We start from the raw sequence: 27,508 nt of genomic DNA, 5'->3' as shown, positions 1-27,508 counted from the left end.
AGTTGTGTATCCACACTAAATACACTAGTTCGACTGTGTGAGTCCACAGTAACGGGGCCAGCGTCGACTTTGGAAGCGGTGCACTGTGGGAAGCTATCCCACAGTTCCCGCACTCCCCGCTGCCCATTGGAATTCTGGGATTTCCCCCCAATGCATGCTGGGGGGAAAAATGTGTCGAGGGTGGTTTTGAGTAACTGTCATCATTGAACCGTCAATCACGCCCTCCCTCCCTGAAAGCGCCTGCGGGCAATCTGTTTGTGCACTTTTCTGCTCAGTGACAGCGCGGGCGCCACAGCACTTTGAGCACGGATCCCGCTGCAGTTATGGCCGTTGTCAACTCCTCGCACCTTATCGTCCACCTCTTCCACAGTCAGCTGCTGAGAAATAGGGCTACATTTCAATGGTGCTGCGAGCACTGGTGGACCATGGGGGATGTTTTACGTACATCAACGTCGGGTGGCCAGGCAAAGTTCATGACGTGCGTGTTTTCAGGAACTGTGGTCTGTTTAGACGCCTGCAGGAAGGTAGTTTCTTCCCGGACCACAAAATAAGTCTTGGGGATGTGCAGATGCCTATAGTGATCGTCGGGGACCCAGCCTACCCGCTAATGCCCTGGCTCGTGAATCTCTGTGCAGGCGCCTTGCACAGCGACAAGGAACTCTTCAAGTACCAGCGAGCAGTGAGCAGCGTGACCTGTGACTGTTCAGTTTCTTTACAGAGAAGCTGAACCTGCCCCTGTTTCTTTACCAAGTGACTGTTGACTAGCATCTGCAGTTACATACCCCGCCCACCCCGCTTCCCCAACTTCCAACACACGTTTAAAAATAAAATACATTTTCCACTGTAACTTTACAAAGGTTTCTTTATTGATGACTTTGTGTTACAGGGTTGAAACCGGGACACGGACTGTGCTGGGTAGGGTGTGCAGTGATGTAAAGACCGCCTGTAAACTCGAGGAATGACAGGCTCCTGGTCCCAGAGCGGTCTGCAGTGCCCCCTGTTGCTATGATGAAGACGGTTACCAGCCATACTGCACCATCTACCATGAAAAATTAGGTTCACCTGACACTGGGGGACCTGATGGATGCTAGTCGGCATGGTTACCAGTCCTTTTGCACTGCCCCATGTGCCAATAGGCTGATGATGAGGACGGGTACCAGTCGTTTTGTACCATCAGCCATCCATAGCGTGGGGGGAGCAAGGATGTTGGTGTTGAGTGCTGCACCATCGCGTCTATCTGCAGCATTCAGTAAAGATAGGGTGACATGTAAAAGAGTTGAGAGGATTGTTTTCCCTTTCACTTCTGGGGGTGGGTGGGGGGCTGCGTAAATTGCCTAGCTATGCCCTGACCCACCGCGGACACTGTTTTTGACCCTAGAAGCATTTGAGCTCAGCCAAGAATGCAAATGCTTTTCGGAGACAGCAGGAACTGTGGGATACCTTGCGTCCTCAGTCCCCCCTCCCTCCATGAGCGTCCATTTGAATCTTTGGCTTTCCGTTACGCTCGTCACGCAGCAGCGTGCTGAGTCTCTGCTATGCCGTCTGTCCGGAGATTTTTTACAAATACTTTGGACCAGGCGTAACATTACAGTAATTCCCCTAATTAGATGCAGGAGTCTCCGAGCGAGATCACCCTGAGGACGGTCACTGAAGGAGATAGAGAGCGCATGCTGCGTGAAAGCCAGCACAAACCAGGGCCCTATGCAGCCGTGCTCGGGGAGGCAATGCTCCCTGAGTAGCTCATGAAAGCCTCGCGCGGAAAACTGTGCTACCACGGAGCACCCAATAAGGCAGCTCTCCGCAGGAACCTCCTGCGGAGGCTTTTCGATTACCTCCAGGAGAGCTTCGTGGAGATCTCCCAGGAGGATTTCTGTTCTATCCCCATATATAGAGAGACCTCCTTTTCACATACTTCAGATTCCTGTTATATTAAGAATAAAAGTTTACATGGTTAAAGCACTTACCGACTGCTCCTTCCCCTGATTCAGGATCCGGGTTAATGGCCGGGGACGGTTGGTAGGGGATCTCCGTGACGGTGATGAAGAGATCCTGGCTGTCGGGGAAACCAGCGTTGTAAGCGCTGTCGCCTGCCTCGTCGTCCACAAACCCATCCTCATCTTCCCCGTCCGCGAACATCGCCGAGGAACTGGCCGTCGACACTGTCCCATCGTCAGAGTCCATGGTCACTGGTGGGGCAGTGGTGGCAGTCTCCGTAGCGTCCGTTTGCCGCTTTGATTTTTTGGTAGCCTTGTCTGGGGTCCTTGATTTTCACGCGGCGCTGCGTTGCATCCCGGCTGTATCCTCTGTCTCTCATGGCTTTGGAGACCTTCTCGTAGGTCTTTGCATTCCATTTTTTGGAGCGCAGCTCCGAAAGCACAGACTCCTCGCCCCACACACTGATCAGATCCAAGAGTTCCCGGTCAGTCTATGCTGGGTCCCTCTTTCTATTCAGAGATTACATGAACTCCTCTGCTGGAGAGCTCTGCATCGTTGCCGGTGCTGCTGAGCTCGCCCCGATGTCCAACCACGAAATGAGATTCTAACTGTCCAGACAGGAAAAGGAATTCAAATTTTCCCGGGACTTTTCCTGTATGGCTGGTCAGAGCATCCAAGCTCGGACTGCTGTCCAGAGCGTCAACAGAGTGGTGCAGTGTGGGATAGCTCCCAGAGCTAGTAAGTTCGATTTGCATCCACACCTAGCCTAATTTGACATAGCCATGTCGAATTTAGCACTACTCCCCTCGTCGGGGTGGAGTACCGAATTCGAACTAAAGAGCCCTCTAGGTCGAATTAAATGGCTTCCTGGTGTGGACGGGTGCACGGTTAATTCGAATTAACGCTGCTAAATTCGAATTAAAGTCCTAGTGTGGACCAGGCCTTGTTCTTTCATCAAGTTCCTCAGGGAGTTATCCCATGCTGGTTTTGTCACAGCTATATTGATAGGTGCCTGTCTCATCTTTAGACTTGTCAATCTGCCTTCCTCTGACATTTCAATAGGGGTGTGTTGCAGCCTCCTGGCACCCTTGCGTCTGTCTCCAGTTCCTCCCTAGACCACCTGGTTCAGCGATGGCCTTCACACTTATCTCTTAACACACACATTCTTCATTCACACACAAAACAAAATTAATTTACACAGAACATTTTGAACAGGAACATCAAATTGCAATGCAAAAGAAAAACCATCATTGCATTCTTTTACTTATTTTAAAATGCTAAACCTACAACAAATTGGTCTGTCACTGCCTTGAAATCAGCACAGAAACAGATTCTGGCTGATGTATCTCTACTGATGGCCCATTAGGCCATTCCTTTCTGCTATTCAAAAAGGGTGGCTGGCAGGATATGATCAAATCATACACCAATACATTTAATACATGCTACATTATCATTCTTTATCCTTCATTCTAAATTATATAAAATACAAACATAAAATCCTACTACTACTATATGTCCCCCTTTTGACCTCTCAAGAACAATTCTTGAGTGGGTCATATTTTATACAACTATTTCATAGCAATATACTGAGAGACAATTTGAGCTTGTGGTTGTAATTTAACAAACGTTCTTTTTGTCCAGCAGCACATACAACATATTCCTAGCAAGCAAACAAACACAAGTAGTAATGGGTGAAACATAACAGACAATATGCCCTTAGAGGTCGGGGCCCAGCCTGTAAAAACATCGTACCAATGATAGGCGGTCAGTTCTTTTTTCAGACTTAGCAATTTTTAGCATGTCTCCATTTGCATGTAATATTTGAATGACACGCTTCCCTATCTCCCTCTGTGTCAGTTGTAAAAACTGAGTCACCTTTTCTAGTTCGTCCCATGCACATGATCCCAATGATGTGTCCTTGCTGCACGGTTCTGTGGTGACAGGTAGGGACAAGCACACCCATTTCTGAGGGCTCCATTTCATATACCCTCTGGGTATCCAATAATTTCTCCTCTTTCCCAACCCACTGACCTATAACTCAGGGTAGCCAAAAGGATCCCATGGTCAATTTTGGGACCAGGCTCACTTTCCATATTTCTGTCTCCACAGATTGTTGGTGAGCAATTATAACCATAATTTCACCTAATAATAAATCAGGCTTAACCATGCTGGAAACATATTGCATCCATTCATATTGGTAGGTGTCAAACAAAGGCCTCTTCCATTGTTTTAAAAGATGCGTTAATACCTAAACATTCCCAGATATTACCCAAAACGTTTCATGTTCCAGTGATGCTAAACTAAGAATTTGCATCTCATTACATCCTATGGCCAAGGCAATTTTATTCCTTAATTTTATTTGTTGTTTATACAGCAGCCAAGAGGTGGTGTTTAGCCACCGCCACATATTCCATGTTGCTTTTAGGTTTCCCAGACCTATTTGTACCAAATCCACAGTATTATCTGCCTGCTTGTGAATGACACTATCTTATAGTTGTGACAAGTAACTTAACTTATTCTTAATTACCTCCAGGTCTACAGTATTCATAATTCCTGCTCCAAATCCAACTTCTCCTAATATGGTGTCTACTACATCTGCTTTTGCTCGGCCATTGGCGTGTTGATGTGTTTTTATCCAGGCCATTATAATAGGAAGGGAGCAGGGGTGAAAGTAACTTACAGGACTTACCGGTACTGCTGGAGTCCTGAGGGGGGCGTGGCCTCATCCAGAAGAGGCGTGGCTTTAACCGGAAGAGGCAGCACCTCTCAAGATTTAAAGGCCCTGGGGCACCGGCTGTGGCTGGGAGCCCCAGGGCCTTTAAATCAACCCGGGGCTCCCAGCTGCAGAGGTGGCTGGGAGCTCCCCGGGGCTCAGGGGCAAATTAAAGGGCCTGGGGCTTGGGCCACCGCAGGAGCTCTGAGCCCTTTAAATCCCGGCCCCAGCCCGGCCGCCAGAGCCACGGGCAGGATTTAAAGGGCTCTGGGCTGCCGCAACCACGGGGAGCCCAGAGCCCTTTAAATCCCCACCACGGAAGCCGGTGCGGTCTGGCACAGCGTACTGGCTCTTGCCGGTACGCCGTACCGGACCGTACCGGCTTACTTTCACCTCTGGAAGGGAGTAGGGTGAACATTTGGATTCCAATTTAGACATGTTTTAACTTCAATCCATACCAATTTTTATTTTTACTAATAGTGGATTTATCAGGACTTTTACTGGATCACTTTGAATCCATTTGAAACAATTTGGGGTACCACTTTTGAATGCATATTCTCTGGTCCAGGTTCTGGTGCATGTGTCCGGGAACCATAGGTTCAATTCACTACGAGGTATTGGCTAGTATTTTACAATAACTGTTCGTAACAGGCTCATCCCACTGATATGGTAATCGTGGGTAGCTTGAACTCCAGGTGGTATCCCTATAGGGACCTTTTATTTTAATCCCTATTTTCCAGTGGTTTGGTATTCCTGTGGTGTTTATAAGTCCCACTTCCCCTTCCCAGGCATACATCTTGGTATTTCCTAAGGATTTTAAGAGTTGGATAGTATTTTTATCAGACCATTCCATAACGATCACTGGATCACAGGTAGGAATTCAGTATTGGCTTATGAGGAGGGCTGCATCTTCTCCCATGATTGCTCTAATTATCTGAGCACTAAAAGTTCTCAGAAGCAAGTAAATCCAGACCTTACACTGGAGTCTCATTTTCTATGGATTAAAATTGTGTTGCGCCTCGTGCTCAGATTCCAGGATGTCCTTTCCTGCAAAGAATTCAAACATCATTATTTATGTAAACAGTTTAATTTGTGAACCATGTACCCATTTTAGTTTTCCATCTTTTTCAATGTGGTATGCCAATGGGCTAAGGCAGTCCACTATGGACTATTGGCCCCAGGTGTCTTAATTGACCTGGAGCAACTGCCATTTGGTTACCATGGTAACAGGATTTGTTTAGCCTGGGGCCAATATACCTGTTCCTCACTACTTTCCTATAGCCATCTGGCCTTTTCCCCTCACAATGTGTATTTGAATTCAACACTGCACTATGAAACCATCATGTATTGAAGGGTTTGTTTAAAGAATAGAAAAATATACTATATTTCAGAGGTAATCTTTACTTTGAATGCCAAGGGTGGGGTTCTGTGACAGTGGATTTGTTTTCTTACTCATTATTTCTGAATTCCTATGAGTAACTAGCCTAGTCATATCCTGTGTCACTTATTGGCAGCATTCAATCATCCGGAATGTAAAAGGAAATGACTACTTGAAGAACACTGTTTGAGCAGGCAGGGCACCTCCCTTTCTAATCAGAGTCCAAAAAATGTGCACCTTCCAACTGACTCATACAGAAAGGGAAAGGACTGTTTGATTATGATCTTTAATGGGAAAAGTAAAATGTACTTAGTCACACCTCTAATCAGTGATTATATTTAGACTAAACAATCCCAGGTGTCTGCATTGGCACTTGTTCTTTAAAAAATAAATGCACCTTAGTTTGGTATTAAATTATGAGTCATTGTCTGTGCTCAATACTGTGACCACAATAGGCCCAATTCTGCTCTCACGTACATCACTATCAATCAAAAGTAACTCTTCTGAAGTCAGGGGAGAAAACACCACTGATGTAAAACTAGTGTGAGGTCCCATTCAGAATTACTTCCCATTTTCTTAGTATGAAGCCAGCTTCATTCATTCGCTTTGTTAATTGGAATTTTAGTAACTGATGGTGTGGAGGAGACCAGATTTTATTTTCCAGTCTACAAGTGTGTTGGGAAGCGAGCGCAGAAGCAGAATATTTGGGTGCTGGCAGGAAAAAGCATATGTTACTCAACAGCACCCCCTTCAGCGAAATAAGGGCTATAACACTGAAGGCTCCAAAGGAACTATGTTCAGTTGGAAGAGCTCATGGCTGCAATATTCACACGGGAAAAATCTTATCCTTACTTTTGCAGCCACAGAAGATCTGCTGCTTTTCTGCTGAGCAAGGTTGGAGCAGGATTCCAGAGGCTGAAATCAATGGGACTAGTCACATGCTTGGGCATTTGCAAAACGTGTTCCCAAGAGAGGGGCCTAAGTTGGTATAAAAATTGACCCACTCTCTGTAAAATAATTCATGGTGATGCACTTTAAACCTCTTTTTTTATAACTGTCTAGACATTTGTATTTCCAACATAAGAAGAGACAACACACACATACACACACACACACACACACTTTTCAGCTCTGTTAAGTATTTCCCTTCCCCTGTTTTTATTGGGTTGGGAACTGTAAGGAAGATGGCAGGTAAGTAAGAGAATAAATGTATACAATATTTAGACACTAAGTGATAGCAAGTTAGCTTTGGGATTGGCAGTCAAGACTCCTAGAGTGCCAACTCTGCCACTGATTTACTATGTGATTCTAGACAAGTCATTTAGTGTCTCTGTTCCTCAGTTTCCCCATGTGTAAACGTTTATATGTGGCTTAATTAAAAAGTGTGGTTTTAGTGGGCTGCAATGTAATGTTAAGCTAACCTGTGGATGTATCATAATAGTTACTTGTATAATGTCTGTTAATTACATTGTATGATAAACATTGATATTAAATATTTAAGGAAAAATCAAAGATAAGAGGTTTTTAGCTAGGGAAAAATAAACAAAAGTTTAAAATTTACCTTTCCCCTAAAGGTAATTTAATTTAATTTAACTGATGCTAGCCTTCTCCTGCCAATAGCAACACAACATAAATGTATCAACAGTTGGTTGGATTAAGGCTCCCCATGTTTCAATAGTAAATTCAGCCATTGGTAACAATTGATTTTTTGTTGCTATTGTTACTTGGCCAAATGTTTTAACTGTTTGCAAGATATTTATGCCAAAGTTCAGTTCCTTGGCTGTACTTGTGTATTTTTCCCCACAAAGAGCTATTTCAGAAGTCCATCTCTAATTTTCTCTCTTTTGAACCATAATAATTTTACATTTCCAATAGTCCCTTTCATCCTGGACAATTCCCTTTTAGGATCCTGAAGCACTTACAAACAGTATAGAAACAGCTTCCTCATCAAAATGCAGCCACCTGTGGAGTGGAAGGCAGCCACAACACTGCACACAGCACACTTGTAGAGAAGGGTAAGTTTTGGCCAAAGACCCAAGGGCAAACCACTTCATTAACGAAAAGTACCAGGGGAACTTTAATGTCCATGCAGAGTATTCATGATCTCACATACAAAAGACCCTCAAGATAGGAGTAGTGTAAGAACCTGGATATATAACAAATTTCATGGAACTCAGCTTGTCTATCTTAGAAGTACAAAGAAATGAGATATTATCCAGCTAAATTACTTTTCTTGTTCCTTGTTCTTTTACTTCCCTCTGGATTTTTACTTAGTTTCTCCTTAACTACAATATTCTTCAGTATTTCTGTCAGAGATGCCCATAAGTTCCTTAAAAGAGAATGATACTCGATACCTATTTAGTTGAAAGTCAGATAGGTAACTTATCTCCATCATTCAAATCTATTTAAGCCTATTTAAATTGAAGACATCACCTCTCCAGCTACCAATTGACTCCCATGTTCAGCCATGGACAACTGCCTGTTTCAATTATGTTTTCCTCTTTTTTTCTGGCCAGAAAAGTAAGACTACTTTCTTTCACAGCCCCATTCTGGATGGGATGTGTTTTAGGAGATCCCTTCCATTCCAAAGGAAGAGAATGCCAGCAAAATGATTTATTACACCTGGCTGGAATGCAATTAATTTCAATATCACACCATTTTGGATGCCCCCTTCTTCTTTCTATTTGTCAAGATAATAACCACATGGCCCTTACCAGTTTTCCCACTCTTATGATAGTCAGCCCAGCCAATCTTACAAAAGCCACTTATCCACCTGTAAAGCAACAGCAGGAGGGAGGCAAGCTTTCTCAAGTCCCATCCGGTTTGAATCCAGCTTCTACCTCTGAAGCAACCTGTTGGCTTTCTCCTCACCCTGCAGCTGGGGCGCCAATTTTGATCCGGATAGTCAGGTCATATATGTGGTAGCAGCTCTTTTAAATACATGTTCCTGAGCTCTCCTCTAATCTGTACAATCTCAGTCATGAGCTACTACCGATCCAGTGAGCCCTCTTACCTCAGCTACTCAGGTATATGAGGGAGCAGGGCACCATGCTAAAGTATCAAATTGATTTAGACTTTCATCATATCAAAGGCAAACAAAATAAATATGAACTGACAGATTTGTAGCTCAGAAACAAGGCAAGAGATTAAATATATAAAGTGATACCGCAATATATATTATATCCTTCATACCCAGGGTTCCCAGTCATGGGAAGGGAAAGCAATCTTTTTTAAATGAAAGAGAGTGGTCTGATAAAGAAATCAGATCCCTTATTTTCCAAGCTTACCACAGGCACGTCATTGAGGAGAGGAGTGGAAGACATTGTTTATATGAGGCTGTTTGGCCAGTTTGTATAGATACACTGTCCTCAGACCCAGAGGACACTGCTTGAGAGTAATAGAGAAAGCACAGTAATTGCAGCTGGATGCAGCAGCTCCAATATGATGGCAATCAGCACTAATACCTACATTAGATTAGAGTAGGTAAACCATTGGTCCCACAGGAAGCATTGTGTGATCCCAGCCATTAGAATACAGAAAGAAATATGCAGGGGACCAGACTGCTAGAATGAGGCAAACCCGGACAGATGGGCCAAAGCTGGCCTACGCAAAGCACTTTCCAAAACCCACTTAGCAAAACAATTGCTATATACGTCACTTAAATATCGTTAATATACAATACACACAACTTGGTATGTTGTTTTAAAAGCAACAACAAGTTAACAAATGATGTGGCTCTCAATAGACATCTAAGCTGTACCATCTACACCACATTTACATGCACAAAGTAACTGAAGCCAACTCATAGGGCAGAGAGCAAAATCCCTTACAGAATACATTTTGCATTCTTTAGTGGATGCCTAGATACCTTGGAGACTGGCACCTTATAGAAATCTAGAGAGTTGGAGTTCTTACTAATGCTGTTCTCGGAACTCTGAAGCACAGATCTGTTGAATGTTCTATAAAGCTTTGAGCTCCCTCTGTCTGATTTTGTAAGATATTGCCCATGAAATCTAGCTATCATTTGATTATGTGACAGGATCACTCTCAGAGCGAAATATCTGGAAAACTGTCACTGAAATCTGAGCTGGTCAAATACCTATGGTAGTTTTTGATAAACTTTATTCTGTACTTTGAAAAGGTTACAATTTGTTGCCCACTGGCAGACATCTTCACTCAACCCTGTGAATTGGCTTTAGAGGCAATAGGCTAAAGGAAAGCAAGCTGCTTGGGTTTTTCAACTGTGCATGTATCAGACTAGCCTTAACAGACCAAATTCAGGCTTGGTAAAAATGAGTGCAATTCCATTGTGCCAAATTTCAGAGGTGAGGGTAAGGGAATTAAACAGAGTTGATTTATATCTTTAAGCCCCTCAGTGTGTCAGTGATACCAATTTAGACTCCCCTACACTCATATTTACATACCGAACTGCAATTACATCACTTCACATATCAGCTCTGAATCTGGCCCTTATGGGTGTCTAAAATAATCTGAGGCCTGGTCTATACTAGGAGTTTATGTCGAATTTAGCAGCATTAATTCAACTTAACTGTGCACCCGTCCACACCAGGAAGCTAATTAGTTCGACCTAGAGGGCTCTTTAGTTCAAATTCTGTACTCCTCCCCGACGAGGGGAGTAGCGCTAAATTTGACATGGCTATGTCGAATTAGGCTATGTGTGGACGGAAATCGACCTTAGTAGCTCCAGGAGCTATACCACAGTGCACCACTCTGTTGACGCTGTGGACAGCAGTCCGAGCTTGGATGTTCTGACCAGCCACACAGGAAATGCCCAGGGAAAATTTGACACGCTCCAGCGCCTTGTGGATGTTCTGCAGGACCGCAGGCAGGAGGACAGAGCACCCCTGCACTGTATCTGCAACCGCCCTCCCCCGCCACAAAGTCCCAAACCCCCCTCACCCAAAGTAACAAGAAGGAGGGGCGACAGGGGCCGTGAAAACTGTCACTGCACCCCTGCAGAGTGCACAAATACAAGAAGGCTCTCATTCCCTAAATGTTGAGAAGTCCTTCCCTTCCTGGCTCACCGAAGCCCCAATCCCAGTTTCATCCCCAAACTGTGTAGTTGATTATTAAAAGTAGTTTGCTGTTAATTACTATTTCCGTCAAGTTTTTCTACAGAAGACTGTCTGTGAAGGGGGTGGGGAAGGGGGTTGTTAATTGCATAGGACAGTCACCTTTACCAGGGTACAGACACAGGGGCAAGATCACAGTGCAGTCAGTAGGCACCTTGGTCAGTCTGGGAGGTGTTTTCCATGTTCTGTGTGGGTGGGGGGTACGTGACTTTGTGGCATGGGAGGGCGGTTACAGAACTTATGTAGCGGTCCTTGTCCCGGACCACAGAACCATGCAGCAGGGGAATCTGTAACCGTCCTCCCCCGCCACAAGGTCACGTAGCCCCCGCACACAGAGTCCCGAAAAGGAGGGATGGCAGGCTCCGTTGAAACAACCAGTCCGGCACTGCAGACCGCTCTAGGAGCAGGAGCCTATCATTCCTCGAGTGTAGAAGCGGTGTTAACATCACTGCACACCCTACCCACCACAGTCTGCATCCCTGTTTCAACCCTTTAACGCGAATTCATTAATAAAGAAAACGTTGTTAATTAACAATGTTCCATTAACTTTATTTTTAAATGTGTGTTGGGAGGGGGGAAACGTGGTGAATGGGGTATGTAACCGCAGAAGAAAGTCAACAATAACTGAAGCAGGGGCAGGTTCAGCTTCTCTGTAAAGAAACTGAACAGTCACAGGTTACCCTGCTCCCTGAGGAACCTAGCTTTCAAATCCTCCCGGATGCACAGCGCTTCCCGCTGGGCTTTTCTAATCACATGGCTGTCTGGCTGAGCGTAATCAGCAGCAAGGCGGTTTGCCTCAACCTCCCATCCCGCCATAAAGGTCTCCCCCTTGCTCTCACAGAGATTGTGGAGCACACAGCAAGCTGCAATAACAATGGGGATATTGGTTTCGCTGAGATCCGAGCAAGTCAGTAAGCTCCTCCATCTCCCCTTGAGATGTCCGAAAGCACGTTGAATGATGACAGTTACCCAAGACCACCTTCGACACATTTTTCCTCCCAGCATGCATTGTGGGGAAATCCCAGAATTCAAATGGGCAGCGGGGACTGCGGGAACTGTGGGATAGCTTCCCACAGTGCACCACTTCCAATGTCAATGCTTGCCCCGTTAGTGTGGACTCACAAAGTCGAATTAGTGTCCTTAGTGTGGACACACAAATTCGACTTTGTGAGGTCGATTCCACAAAATCGAATTAAGTTAAATCGAACTAATCTGGTAGTGTAGACATACCCTGAGTTTAAAATGGTTTAATCTACATGCTGAGGGAGCTACCAAAAAGGTGTAAATTATTGTAATTTAGAGTTCCTTTGCATAGACTCAGCCTGAACTGAGTTCCACGTATTTTCTTGTTTCATGGTGCACTGTTTGATAGATTCATATTTTATTGCAGAATAAAAATGTACACTGGAATGCCTCATTCTGTACAATCAGACTTTATATTGCTTGTTACTAGGCCTTATGCCCGATAACTCCTTACATTCTGAACCTGAGTATTTCAAATTGTTGTGATGTGAATGGATCTTTCCTGCTTGACCTCATTACACCAGCCCACAATAACTCTGGTGTCTCATGCCTTTGTTTAAAGGCATCATCAGGACACAAGAAAGAAAATACCTAGCCCTACTCTAGGGAATGTAAGTACCTGTAGTGAGTTCTATCATGTCCTACATTATCAGTGTTAATAATTCTCTCCAGTATTATCATATCCTCTCCATATGACACTGCTGCTGGTAATTCTCCCCTTCCTGCAGCATTTGCGGCTCCCACAGAACCAGCCCTTTAAGCAGGTCTGATATTCCATCCAGTGGAGGGCAGTGGTGCTGCATATACATTAGGCAGCTTATAACACCTGCCTGATAGGAAATCCACCCACTTCTCCTGGATCAAAGAAGAAGAGAGGAGGCTGGTAAAGACACCAGTATTAATCCTGATTTTTGTGATTAGTTGGAGGTAGGGTCAGAGAAGGTTTCACATGTACCACAGGGATGATAAAATGTAAAGGGAATATTTGTTTGGGGGTGGTTGGTTCTTTTGGGATTTTTTTACTATTTTTGCCAGAAAGTTAAGTTGTAGAAAATGGCTTTTGGCCTCCTTAAAACTGGGGTGTGAGGATGGAGATATGGGAGACACAGACAATAACCTCTGAGTTTATGTAGGTGAGATTGAAAACTCTTTGGGGCAGGGACTGTACCTTCTGTGTATGTACAGTGCCTAGTAAACTGAAGGCTGTGCTGGAAATTAATAATGTGTGTGGTCTGGGGAAGAGAGTGAGAGAGCTCCCCCTCCTACACACACACACCAGAGTACAGGGGAGAAGTTCAGGTTGGGTTACAAGTCATGAGGAAAAGTCCAGGGGTTGGTCCCTGAAAAGCCCATAATCGCAAGTTCCCCAGAGCTTAGCAATATCAGGGCTAAACTTATGCTGGGAGCTTTTCTTAAAACTAAAAGCTTTCTCTGTATAAAAATAGGCTTGAAAATATTAATTGCTGGGTTTGAAAATTTGTCTGATTTTCTTAATAATCATGAGGTATTCATAATTCTAGGCTTTACCTTTGAGGTCAGTGAAATTCATGATAATAGGTCCCTCAGCTTTTAGAAGAACCTGATATCAATTCGTTGCTGTGGATGGGGCAGTATAACTCAGGCAGCTGCTGCTACTCCTGCAGCTGAGTTGACTCCTCCATTGAGCAGCCATTGACTTTTGGCCACTAGGGGAAGCATCTTAATAGCATAAGGGACAAGGAATAAAGGACTCCTATGGTCTGACTCTGGCTGTGACACTGGGTCCCTTTGTGGCCTTTATCAACTCACTTTACCACTTAACTGCTGTGATTCATTCCCCTCTTGTAAAGAGAAAATAATAAGTAGGCATTTCAGATTTATGTGCTGATTGATAGATTGTAAAGCACTATGTAAATGCTAAACTTGACCAGAAGCCATAAAATCCTTCAGCAAAAGGGGGCTTAGAACCCCTGGCTTATTTAAACTCTTACCATTCGCAAATGTTTTAAAACTGCAGGAAACTATGCACAGATAACCAGTCAAGCAGCTAGACCTGCTTTTTCCTGCAGCAGGAGGTGAACTGAATGTTTGCACCAAACACATACATTTTGTATAACAGAACATAAAATGACTGTTAACTTTATGCAGTCCTCACTATGGTTTATATGGTAAATAAGGTTTAACCTGTCCTCATATGTATTCTGAACTTGGTCACCTACTTTTCTGTGCTGTTAATATCCTAAACACTAATCTCTGCAGGAAACTACAGTATATGGAATAGGCACAATGTACTTAGCAGTGAGCACCCTGACTTACTCCATAATTGCCCCATCCTAATTTATCTACCTCTACACTGAAAAATCCAAGTACACTTCCAGGGGGCCGGTTTAAACATGATGTCATAGTTCAAGCCCAATTTAGGTACGGAGAACTGAGCAAGGTGTGAAAATAGGCTTGTGATTCTTTTATGATTAGGGCTTAGTATTGGATTAGTTAAAAAAAACGCTAACTTAATTCTTAGTGTAAATCCACTGACTTAAAGAAAATTACACCAGGCATAAATTTGTCCCACTTTTTTAGTATGAAATAAATCTTTATGCAGCTACCATAATAATTCAGAGTAAAACTTCCGAATATTTTCACATTCTTTTCTATTTTTTGTATTTTTGAACATCAGTTTTTACTCTTGATGTTACAATTCTTAAGGGGAAGGATTTGATTTACATATATACACAATCCTTAACGGTGATGTTTTACTTAACATACAGTTGAATTGCTTTGCTTTTTCATAATTTAGGACCATTTTGGACAGGTCTTCTGTTGATCTTTAGACTACAGATTTTAATGTATTTATCCAGTAGTATTGTGTACATGGTATGTGTGCGTATATGGTAGGATAGATAGTTGTATCATATTGCCATCTACTGTTCTCTGGAAAATAGAGCACTCCCTGAGGCTGAAGCGTTTGCATCACTCATTCATGTGATTTCCGGTGACAGGCAGATCTCTGTGTAAAAGGAAAGCAGCCTTCAGCACAGTGAAGTTTTTCTTCATCGGAGCTAGGCTTTCAGGGCAACATAGATTAAACCCGGAAGTAAGTAGCAACTCCTCTGAAATGAAACATATCTTTACATATTGTTCATAATAACAATTCGATTTCCAAGAGAAAGTATATTGAAGTTTGTTCCAAACTTTGGAAAGTGTAAGATTTTAGTTACTGATAACGACAGTGCATTGTGAAAGTGAAAGTAAGAAATGTTTGTAGAGAAATAGCTAATGTTAATTGCCTTCCAGGGAGGTAATCATGCCAAAGAGCTTTTATTTTTGTTTTTAAGAACGTGTCTATTTAATAAAAGAAAGTTTTATCTTCAAATGAAAGGTGTTTCCTAGGCATGTAGAAAGCAAAGAACTTGTGAGACTTCCTGTATGTTTTCTTACACACAAAGCATTTTTTTCTTGATATTCTTTCACAGGGCTTACCAAAATGGACCCATTTTTGTCTCTCCTGCATTCATTTTCCATGAGCTTATCTGACAATGAGCTCTCTGCCCTTAAATTTCTGTGCCTGAGCAAAATTGGCAAAAGAAAGCTTGAGTCTGTCAAAACTGGCAGCGATCTCTTCACCATCCTCCTTGAACAGCGGGAGATTGAAAGAGAGAAGGTAGATTTTCTCCAACTCATGATCAAAACCATTAAAAGAGAAGATCTGATAATGCAACTACAGGAGTTCATAGAAGGTGGACAAGGCGATGTTGTCAACCATCTAGATGAGAAAGAAAAATGTAAGTGGACTCATCTTATTTTTATTTTGCAAACTAAGACCGTGGCAAACACTGAAATGTTTTTTTGTTTTTGTTTTTTTAGTAGGCTAGATGTGGAAATCTTTCAATCTAACCCCTAACACTATTGCACAGGAACACTTTGGAGCAGAGGTCTGCCTCGCTCTTTTAAAAAAAAAAAGTGAATAATGTTTCAAATAGTCAGAAATAGTTTTGTGGTGAAATTTGCCCCTCTGCAAAAGACCAGTACATGGACTGTGCATTATTCGAATCTCACTCACCCTTAACAAGGACTTCCAAACTAGCACTATTTCTGGCTCTAGACTGCTGCATGGAATTTCACACACTAGCTTCTGCACTGGCCACGTGCAGGAGGGTGAGGGAGTACATGCTGCAACCAGCTTTTTAGATAGGGGAGCTGCGCTACCCTGGCACTCATGGAGAAGTTTTGTCATTGTGTGACACAAGGCCTCTGAAAACTCCATCAGGTCTGAGGTGTTTCTACACTGCCCTCAGCACATCCAGTGGCTTTACTGCGACAATGAGGTCCTTAATATATACATGGACAAACCTATACAGTAAGAATTAATAGAGAAATGCACATTGTAAGTGTCTCTTTGTAAATCACTCATTTGGCATAAACTGGATTTTGCCATTTTATTTTTCAGGTCAGCAGAATGTAGCTTTTGAAGTTATATGTGACAACGTTGGGAAGAACTGGAAAATGCTAGTTCGAAGATTAGGAATTTCTGATACAAAAATTGACAGAATTCTAACAGCCAATCCTTATAACTTGCAAGAACAATTGATGCAGTCACTTCGAGAGTGGCAGAAATGGAAGGGAAAGGAAGCTAAGGTTGCTGACTTAATAAAAGCCCTTCGGGATTGCAAAATGAACTTGGTAGCAGACAAAGTCGAACATGAACTTTTACAATGGGAGGACTAAAACTAAATGAAATCAAAACAATATATATAAAATGCAACATTAAAACTGAGAGCTTAAATAAAAAAAGGAGGGAATGCTGTTTAATTGTTAGAACAAGAGTTAGGATACTCCATCATTGATTTAGGAGCTTAAATTCACATTTAGAGACACAGACCAAGACTTTCAGAAAACACTTATGATTTTGGGTCCTTAATTTTTGGATTCTCAATCTGAGGCAATTTAAAGGTTTTGATATTTCAGAAAATGCTGATTACCTGCCCTTTGAGAATCCTTATCTTTTATCAAGTTAGGCATCCAAAATCATTAGTATCTTATGAAAATTCTGGCCTTAGCCTCTGATTTGTAGATACTTAAATCACAGTCATATTTAGTCACTCAAGTGTGAAATTCTCTTTGCCTCCCACATCTACCAAATAGGAATATTACTACGGACTTGCAGTACCTACCTCGAAGGAGTATTGTGAAGCTTATTCTTGTAATGCTTATAAGGAAGTTTGTGCTCCCTGAATGAAGTGCTTCTTCCAAAGTGCAAAATATTATTCTTTAATTCACAAAAATCAAGAAATTCAAAGTTGCAATTCCTTCAGTAGCCATAACTCAGCCCACTATCCATATATGGTATTTTGTATGACTGCAGGTGCTTTTAAAAATTTGCCTTGAAATATATACTTGAGGTGATTGCTGTGGGAACCTAACTTCTATGCATTTCCAAATTTTTAAGGTGGCTAAATAATTTTGTTCATAATAAAAAACCCAAAACAGATACTAGCAGTATGCTGCCCTTCCTGCCAGATCTTGAGAGGTAAGGAATATGTTCTGAATGGTGCTTCAAGCACTCCTTTTCCATGCAAGGATGTTAAGCACCATATCAAATTAGGCCTTAAGATTGCAGTGCAAGGGGCCCAGCAGTTCTCGTGGCCTTTCCTCAGCTCAGAAGTGCCTGTTTTCAGAATAAACTGCCTGAGACAAAAGTTTATATTAAGTGCCTTCCCTGCCATAAAGAAAGGGATGCTATCCTGATACTGTAAAATACATAGAAAGACCTTGCCCTGTAGTTGCGTAGGGGGCCTTCCTTGTTCCTCCTGCAAAAGATATCCCCCATTGTAACTATACATCTGAAGATGCTGCTCACAGCCACCACCACAGAGACTCTGACAGCCCACCCTGCTAGTAGAAGCCATTCGGATCATCCACCCAGTTTTCAATGGGAAAGTAGAATTCAGTTGTCTGTGCTCTTGATAACATCGCATGTTAAGATAAAGAGATACAGAGTGAATAAACAGAAGCTTTTCTTATGGAGAAATGAAGTTACTGAAGAAAATATAATCCCATCACCTACAGTTTATCCACCCTGCTATGCAGATGAGGATCAGCTCTCCTTCACCACATGGTGCTCTAATTGAAGGTGGCTCCAGGTCCAATACTCCTTTCATCAGCTTTCTTCAGCTTTCCTTCACATCAGCTCCTTAATACCACTCCCTTCAAGGAACCCATAAACAGCCCACAGTCAAAAAAGCATGAATGGGCAAGGCCAGTTTAAGGTCATGTGGGGCCTCCTGCAAACTTCAAATTTGGCCCTTACACTAACCCAAGATTGTGAAAACTGCACCTACTTTAAGACCTGCTTTCATGCCTTCTGTGTCATCTGGTCACCTTACCTATGTCTAGTGCCAGCATCTTGCATGAGTTCCTCTGAAATCAAAATTGATGTGACTTTGACTAGGACAGCTGGTGGACTCCAAAACATCCTACCAAGAACGTAATGTAAAATTCATACCTAAAGGGAGAGGCTTCACTTTGCTGTTGAACCTGTCTCGTTTTGTTTTGTGTAGCTGATAGCATACTGCTCTGTCAGTTTCTCACTACATGGCAGCATCACTGCACTCAGCACCAGTATGAAATTGACAAGAAGCCTGAAATTCCACAGGAATGACAGCAGGCAGAAACAACACTATCATGAGTGTCTCCATATTTTCAGTTCAGCTGATGTCTGAGCTTCAGAAATTGACAAGTTAATACATGATTACAATTACTAGAAAGGTTGAAGTAATGTGTACCCAGTACCTTCATACAACATTGTCATAAGGGCTTTTCTTAAGAAGCTGAACAATGAAAGATTGGCACACAGATATTTATGATCTTAATAGCCAGAGACCAATCTTTGCAAGTGTCTACACAGAAAGGAGTAAAGGGTGATGCTCTAGCTTTCACATGTTTGCCTTTGTGCATATACAGTTTCAAGCAATTAAACTGTAATAGAACAATAGCTTGCTTTTCCTGTATCTCATACAGACTTCAGAAGGAGTTTAGTTTTTAAAAACTAATGAATAAATAAATTCTGAATTCAGTGCTGAATAAAATTCTAATCTTGACCTGAATGACTAATTCAAAAAAAATTATTTTGTTAAAATGTCTATGGATTTTTTTTCATTATTCTTCCCACTCTAAAGATAACACTATCTGTTTCAAAATGTTCTGCCTATCATTCTCTATTTTCCCGGGGGGGGGGGGGGAATTGGTAATGTTGGCTGGATGAGCTGTTATGTTTACAGAAAACACAAATGTAATTGAGTAGTGAAATAGCAAGTGAAACAGCAAACCTCCTCTGCAACAACTCAAAGTTCAATGTCCCAAGCATTTTCTCCTCATTACTTTTTCCCCTTAATTCACAATATTTAACATAACATATGGTCTTTTGGATCACAGCAGATATACCTATATATATGATACAAAGATTATAAATATGGTACTTCTTGCATGTAATTAGAATATCTTCTTTTGAGAACTGAAATAGTTTTTTATTTTTGAAGGGAGCAGCACCTGACCCATACTATGGTTAAAACGAAATTTGCTCAGGAATTGGAACATAATATAAAATTTGTTGACCCTGTGAAATAAGGAAGTAATTGGTGGGGGAGGGGAGTGGTAAGATGCACTAAATAGATCATGTTTGAATTTCTGCATGTAAGGTTGAAATTGTAATGTAAGATTTTATATGTGCATTTCACAAATGTTATTTCTTAAAACATCTTTCCTTTCATGAAAAAATGAATTTGGTATCTGTGTTGGTAGAGGAGAAAAAGGTAAAAATGTGCAGTGGTCAATTATATATTTCCCTGTTTTGACATAATGGAAGAAAAGGAGAAATATGGGAGCCTTCATTCAAAGTTTAATTTTTTCTTGAGTTCCCAATATCAAAAAGTTGTGAATAAAAATCCAAAATTCAGCTTCTTATAGTCACATAAACTGTGAGGGAAACTGTGTCTTGTGATTACTACGGGGAACTAGAAGACCTCTCTTCTGTTCCTTATTCTGCCACTAGCCTCCTCTAAGCTTGGAGAGGAAAAAAAATCACTTGGCCTCTATATGCTTCAATTTCCCCAAATACAGAATGGGAGTAAAAAGAGTTCACCATAATTATCAGGAGCTCTGAGAACAAAGTATTGTCATTAATGCTTCCTCACCCACTCACAAATTATGAACAGCAAAAGTTTAAATGAAACACATGCAAAGCTAATCTCTCATTTAAATTCTGTGAATCCCTACATTATGTGGCTTATAAATGAAGTCATATTACTGCCTTTATAACCTTTTAATATAGAGTTTAAAGGGAGAGCATAAAGTCATATCCTTAAAATAATAAATAGCATTAAAACTCAAAAATGTTAGAAATATTTCCCCATTCTGTGCTTACTTTTTGTATTTCACTTTTTGTACAATAAAAATAAAACTAGATTTTTTTTTAATGTGCATTGCTAGTCAGTTTCACTTCCTGGTTCTCATGCGCAATGATGCAATGCTTAGATTACAAAAAATGTAGGTGAATGCTTAAAGCCAAACAAAAATTTGTTTTCAATTATACTTGTTAAATGGAATTAAAACATTTAAATTGAATACTAAACCTTGTTTTTAAATAGTGGCAATACTAAAACCTACATTTTGGGCATTGGTTACTAGTGTTCATTTTAATAAAATCAAACACTATAACATGTAAGATTTACTACCGTGTCTCTTGGAATTTCTTATAGTTACTACTGGGGCACAATTGCCACTGTACGGCGATGTGAATGTACCACATCATTCTAAAGTAGACCAGTGTAATCTCAGAAAGGTTCTGCCTCCTCTGGAGAGCCTGAAACCAAATCCCTGCACACAGTGTAGCATGGGGAAGAAATATGATGTAAAAGAGTGCCCTAAATTTCTCTCTCTTTTTAAATCTGACCATGCAATGTTCAGTAAAGACTCAGGAGGCTTATTGGGCAGGAGAGAAGGCACAGCACTTTAAAAAAAAAATCATAGAATCATAGAATATCAGGGTTGGAAGGGACCTCAGGAGGTCATCTAGTCCAACCCCCTGCTCAAAGCAGGACCAATTCCCAACTAAATCATCCCAGCCAGGGCTTTGTCAAGCCTGACCTTAAAAACCTCTAGGGAAGGAGATTCCACCACCTCCCCAGGTAACCCATTCCAGTGCTTCACCACTCTCTGAGTGAAAAAGTTTTTCCTAATATCCAACCTAAACCTCCCGCACTGCAACTTGAGACCATTACTCCTTGTTCTGTCATCTGCTACCACTGAGAACAGTCTAGATCCATCCTCTTTTTAACCCCCTTTCAGGTAGTTGAAAGCAGCTATCAAATCCCCCCTCATTCTTCTCTTCTGCAGACTAAACAATCCCAGTTCTCTCAGCCTCTCCTCGTAAGTCATGTGCTCCAGCCCTCTAATCAATGCATGAACACAGCTCAATCTGAGTCTGTTCAGGCTTCTGGAAACATCTGGGCACGCTCAGAGATTAAACAGACATTAGCATAGTCACTCCAGTACAAATGTTACATCATACCATTTGAAAATATAGATATATTTATATAGTGCATGTATTACTGTAATATGAGTGCCTGTGATGCCCATTCTAGCAACTTCATACCTTATCCTTCCACCACCTTGTGAGGGCCAAATACTTCATGAGAATTACTAAAGCCTTACCTACTCAGACCCATGGTCTGCTAATGAGTTGTTTAAAAATATATATCAAAATGAGCTTCCAGTGCTAAGGATGCTGGGCAAGTCTCCCACCTCTGATCTCAGGCAGAGTACTTTTGGAGGGCTCTTTCATCAGGTCACTGGAGAGGGGAGATAGTGGGGCTGTCATCTTCCCTGACCCCCTCTCCCCAACTGGCCTTTGTGTTTTGGGATATGAATCATATATAATGTGTTTAAATGTAAAAAAAAAAGCATGTATAATTATTTTTTCAGAAATTAATTAAAGAACTTAAGTATTTATGCTGTAGGGTCATAATTAAAATTCCTTTTATGCAAAGGGTTTAAGTGCAATGTTTGTTTTGCTTCCACATTGTCTATCCCTGGAGCACATTTTATCACACATTTCACTGCCCTGAAATACCAGCATGCTAACTGCTGTATATAGTCCCCTCATTAACACAAGCAGCACTTTGTCTGTGTACATGCTGAATATTTCTGAGCTGTACCTTTCACCTCGGTCTTCTTAACTCATACTTTTCGTGTCTTGAATATTTTTAACTTCCATTTTTAAATCTGGTTCATATTATTTTAGGTTCTTTCCTTTTCCCTGCAGAGATCTTCTTTTACCCCCTGAAATATGTTGATAAATTTCCATCATTAGGAGAGATTTTCTGAACTGCTCTCTTTGGTTTATTACTTATTTCCTGTGCCAGTGTTTTTACTGCAGATTTTAAAAGTACAATGATGAAATCACAGAAATGAATTCACTGCCTCTTCTGTGTACCATAGGAAAGTTAGATTTTTTTTTACTGGGGATAAGGGACTGCCTCCTTCCATGATGTTGAACTACAACTAATAAAACTACAAGAGCTTTAAAAAGTGTTGCTACTTTCATAATCCCTTCCTTGTTGGAGCAATTACAGCTATATAAGGAGTCTGTATGTTGCAGTGGATGCTGGAAATAGTAGATTTAAGGGAAAGGAAATACATTATATTCTGCCAAGGTCATAGCCAATGAAGCTCAGATTTCTTTAACTTAATAAGAAAACACATACAGACATGCATATGACATGAAGAAACCCATACCCACTTGTATGTAGGAACCTATACAAACTTGCAGCCACCCTTTAGGCTATGAAGAGAGTATACTGAAGTAGGCATAAGTTTAATCAGCAGACTTTATTTCTTTCATACCGATTTACTTTTTGGAGGATTTTACCCATTCATCACTAAAATAGCTACAGCTTTACCAAAAAAAAAAATCACAGTGTGGTTTCTTTTCGCAATGTTCATTGTAATGCACTGTTTTATTTTAATCTGTATGTCACATTTCCGGTGACATATGATGAATGACAGAGGCTGAAGTTGTTTAATTTTAGTGTATTTTCAAGCATATCACTGCTTTTTTTACTTTAACTGCAGAAACTCAATTAGCATTAATATCATGTCCATTTCCCCCATCTTTCTAACATAAGAGCATAAGAACGGCCATACTGGGTCAGACCAAAGGTCTATGTAGCCCAGTATCCTGTCTTCCAACAGTGGCCAACGCCAGGTGCCCCAGAGGGAATTAACAGAAGAGGTAATCATCCAGTGATCCATCTCCTGTCACCCATTCCCAGCTTCTGGCAAACAGAGGCTAGGGGCACCATCCCTGCCATCCTGGCTAATAGCCAATAGCTAATAGCCTGTCCTCTATGAATTTATCTAGTTCTTTTTTGAACCATGTTATAGTCTTGGCCTTCACTACATCCTCTGGCAAGGAGTTCCCAGGTTGACTGTGCATTGTGTGAAAAAATACTTTCTTTTGTTTGTTTTAAAGCTGCTGCCTATTAATTTCATTTGGTGGCCCCTAATTCTTGTGTTATGAGAAGGAGTAAATAACACTTCCTTAGTTACTTTCTCCATACCAGTCACGATTTTATAAACCTCAATCATATCCCCCCTTAAGTCGTCTCTTTTCCAAGCTAAAAAGTCCCAGTCTTATTAATCTCTCCTCATACAGCAGCTATTCCATACCCCTAATCATTTTTGTTGCCCTTTTCTGAACCTTTTCCAATTCCAATATATCTTTTCTGAGATGGGGCGACCAAATCTGCATACAGTATTCAAGATGTGGATGTACCATGGATTTATATAGAGGCAATATGATATTTTATGTCTTATTATTTATCCCTTTCTTAATGATTCCCAATATTCTGTTCGCTTTTTTGACTGCCGCTGCACATTGAATGGATGTTTTCAGAGAACTATCCACAATGACTCCAAGATGTCTTTTTTGAGTGGTAACAGCTAATTTAGACCTCATCATTTTATATGTATAGTTGGGATTTTGTTTTCCAGTGTGCATTACTCTGCATTTATCAACATTGAATTTAATCTGCCATTTTGTTACCCAGTCACCCAGTTTTCGGAGATCCTTTTGTAGCTCTTTGCAGTCCACCTGGGACTTAACTATCTTGAGTAGTTTTGTATCATCCGCAAATTTTGTCACCTCACTGTTTACCCCTTTTTCCAGATCATTTATGAATATGTTAAATAGGACTAGGCCCAGTATGGACCCTCTGGAGGACAGGGCCGGCGCAACCCATTAGTCGACCGAGGCAGTCGCCTAGGGTGCTAACATTTGCGGGGCGGCAACCGCGGCAGCTGGATCTTCAGTCAGTGGCAGTATTTCGGGGGCGGGACCTTCTGCCACCTCTGCCAGGGGCGCCATTACGGGGGCAGGACCTTCCGCCACCTAGGGCGCCAAAAAAGCTGGCGGCATTCGTGCTGGGGGACACCACTATTTCTCTCTCTCCATTCTGAAAACTGACCATTTATTCCTACCCTTTGTTTCCTATCTTTTAACTTATTACCAATCCATAAGAGAACCTTCCCTCTTATCCCATGGCTGCTTACTTTGCTTAAGAGCCTTTGGTGAGGGCACTTGTCAAAGGCTTTCTGAAAATCTAAATACACTATATCTACTGGATCCCCTTGGTCCACATGCTTGCTGACCCCCTCAAAGAATTCTAGTACATTGATGAGGCATGATTTCCCTTTACAAAAACCATGTTTACTATTCCCCAACAAATTATGTTCATCTATGTATTCATTAAAAATTTGCAAGCAGGCCTGTTTTCATATTACTTTTGTGCTAAGAAATAACCACTGTAAGTGAACATTTAGTAAAATTGTTTTGCATGCTTTTGTTGCTTTTTTAAACCCCTTTACTACTACTGAAGTCATATGAGCAAAGTTTGCTGTCTTTGGACTCAGTACAATAGGTACTTCATATGTTGAGCTAATTTTTCAAGAGCAGTGGATACAGCCCTTTAGAACTATAGGTGTAATTTTGCATGCACATATTTTGGCATACAATTATATGTGAAAGTTTTGTCTGTGCAAAAAGTGACTTGTTGTGACAGGGTGCTATCAGCAGCACCCTGATCACTGACATTGCTGCAGCCTGGAGAAGGCTGCAGACCCAGCTGAAGGCTATTATACACTTTCTGGTGGGGGGTGGTGAGCACCTGGGTGACAATCATTGGGCTAACAAGGTAATTGGGAGGAGAATATAAGGGGAGGAAACAAGGGCAGCTCAAGAGGAGCTCAGAAGGTGAGTGTGGGCCAGGGAGGGCTTTAGAAAAAGCTTACCTTTGTTGTAAGCCTGTATTGCACAGTATTACTATGTAAGAGGGAAATAAACAAACACCTTGGTATAAGATAAACAGCCCAGTGTGTGTTTGTGACTGTGAAACCATCTGAACTGGCCAGGCAGTGAGGTAGCAACACAGGTGCCCTGTGACACTTGTGTACAAAAATGACATTTGTGCATACAAATTGGTAGCTGATTTTGTATACAGATCAAGCTGACTTAACTGCAGAAATTCAGTGTGGACATCTAAACTTGGATCAAAAAAGAGTGCATGCAAGCCTTTGCTCAAAAAATAATTGTCTATGTGTAGTCTCTTTAAGTGGCTTAGAAACTTTTCTTATTTTTGTTGTATGTGGTTCCAAACCCATCATCATTTCTCTTGTAGAATAATCACTCTCTGCTATTATTCAGGACCTAATAAATTCTATTTAAGTAGGCCTGTGTCTCTACTTTTAAGAAATGTCTTCTTTTAGCCCTTCCATCTATTAAACTAGACACCGAACTAACTATATCTAAACAATAAATTCAACACCCCACCCACCCCATCACCCTTTCTATCTTCTTTTCTGAACAGTAGACTCATGGGCAAATGCTTTCTGTGGCATTACAGCATATATTGTTCAATTATAGCACTTTACACAAACAGTGGGAATTAAGAGTGCTCAGTACCTTGTAGGAGTGGATCATACAAACTAGAAGATAGACCCTGGTCCCATTACCCTGCCCCCATGGCACAAAGTGAGCAGAACCAGTATGGGGGAATTGCTAGCAGTCCTACTCTGTTTTGCTTAGCTGGCTTCTTAATTACCACCACATGGCAGCCTCCTATGAACGTCTACCTTGGGGCAGGGCTGGAGCATACTGCTTTCTGCCCGTTCCAACTAGCAGAGCATACTGTGAGAGCTGTTACAAGTTGGCAGAGTTTATAGCTGCCTTCAGAGTACTTTACACTGGCAAAAAAACAAAAACAGTTCTAGGATCAGGTAACTACAACTGGGTCCTAACAGCCCTTCCTCATTGCTGTATCCAGCAGAGACTGGGTACAGCAGAGCGGCTGGGGCCTAGGAATTAAGAAACTTAGTTTCAAGTCTTCTAAAAATATTCCTAAAATACTTTAGGATGCATCAGTTTTTGTGGTCACATTCACTCATGAAAACTGGGAATTGTGTGTCAAGCTGCGTGTTTGTGCATGCAATTACTAATTATTGAAGGCTGGCAAAACAAAACAAATCATGCAACTGAAATGAACCACAGGAGCTGAGAAACCTTTCATTCATGCTCTCTATAGAACTTTCTTCAAGTATTAACAAGTGGCCCTGGATACAGGCTTTTCTCCAGGATTCTGACCTTAAACTGATATAGGTAAGATGTACAATCTGTCTCCTGGCAGTTCAACTTCTGGGGTGAAGGACTTCTCTGCTGTAAGTTGCCAGCAATAATGCTGTAATTATTACATGTCCTTGTCTTTCCAGAATATGTGGTAAAGCATCCAAACTTTAATGTGGTGGTTTTATACAGCACAGAAAAGCTACTTCATTCCACTTGGCACGATAAAGGAAAACAATTTCAAAGAATAGAGGATAATTATAGACCAATCCAGCAAAATGCCAAAAATTACTGTGAGGTGCTGAGTGACCTAAATTCCTGCTGATTTCAGCAGGAAGAACTCTGCATATCTCAGACTCAGATCCACAGTTTCTAGATATTTAAAATAAAACAAAATTAGTGGAGGGCCTGAATCAAACCTCCCAGCCTCATCAACCTCTGACCACCAGAGTAGTGTGGAATCTGAAATGCAAATTTCACTGCTACCACCTTTTTATATATTGGACTGAACCACCACTAGAACTAAGCACTTCATAATTTTGGGAAATCCAAATCCAGATTTGGATTTTGCAGTTCACACCTATCTCCAGAAACTATTAAATTTGACACCCTAAATTCTGGTAGGCCTGAAAATTGACACTTTTGATAATCCAAAATTCCCTCTTATGTCCCACCACATCTATTAGGTTACATTGAAAATTCTCTTGATTAGCCAA

The 27,508-nt window shown here is 41.5% G+C and overlaps 1 protein-coding gene across 7 annotated transcripts; it reads left to right on the top strand.

Annotated features, from left to right (window-relative positions):
• The first annotated feature begins 5,911 nt into the window (after window positions 1–5,911).
• FADD (Fas associated via death domain) lies at window positions 5,912–20,565 on the top strand. Of its 7 annotated transcripts, XM_045016870.1 has the most exons (5): window positions 7,947–8,041; window positions 12,705–12,753; window positions 15,121–15,215; window positions 15,595–15,903; window positions 16,569–20,565. In XM_045016870.1, the coding sequence occupies exons 4-5, from the start codon at window positions 15,606–15,608 to the stop codon at window positions 16,844–16,846; spliced, it is 576 nt and encodes a 191-aa protein (XP_044872805.1). In that variant the 5' UTR covers window positions 7,947–8,041; window positions 12,705–12,753; window positions 15,121–15,215; window positions 15,595–15,605; the 3' UTR covers window positions 16,847–20,565. The 7 variants fall into 7 exon arrangements, with proteins under 7 accessions (XP_044872810.1, XP_044872807.1, XP_044872805.1 ...); XM_045016872.1 differs by lacking the exons at window positions 7,947–8,041; window positions 12,705–12,753 and adding an exon at window positions 5,938–6,041; XM_045016869.1 differs by lacking the exons at window positions 7,947–8,041; window positions 12,705–12,753 and adding an exon at window positions 12,988–13,069.
• Window positions 20,566–27,508: the final 6,943 nt, after the last annotated feature.

Source organism: Mauremys mutica, chromosome 4, assembly GCF_020497125.1.
Source record: "Mauremys mutica isolate MM-2020 ecotype Southern chromosome 4, ASM2049712v1, whole genome shotgun sequence".
NCBI classification, from domain to species: domain Eukaryota; kingdom Metazoa; phylum Chordata; order Testudines; family Geoemydidae; genus Mauremys; species Mauremys mutica.
This window is presented reverse-complemented; position numbering and strand designations above follow the sequence as displayed.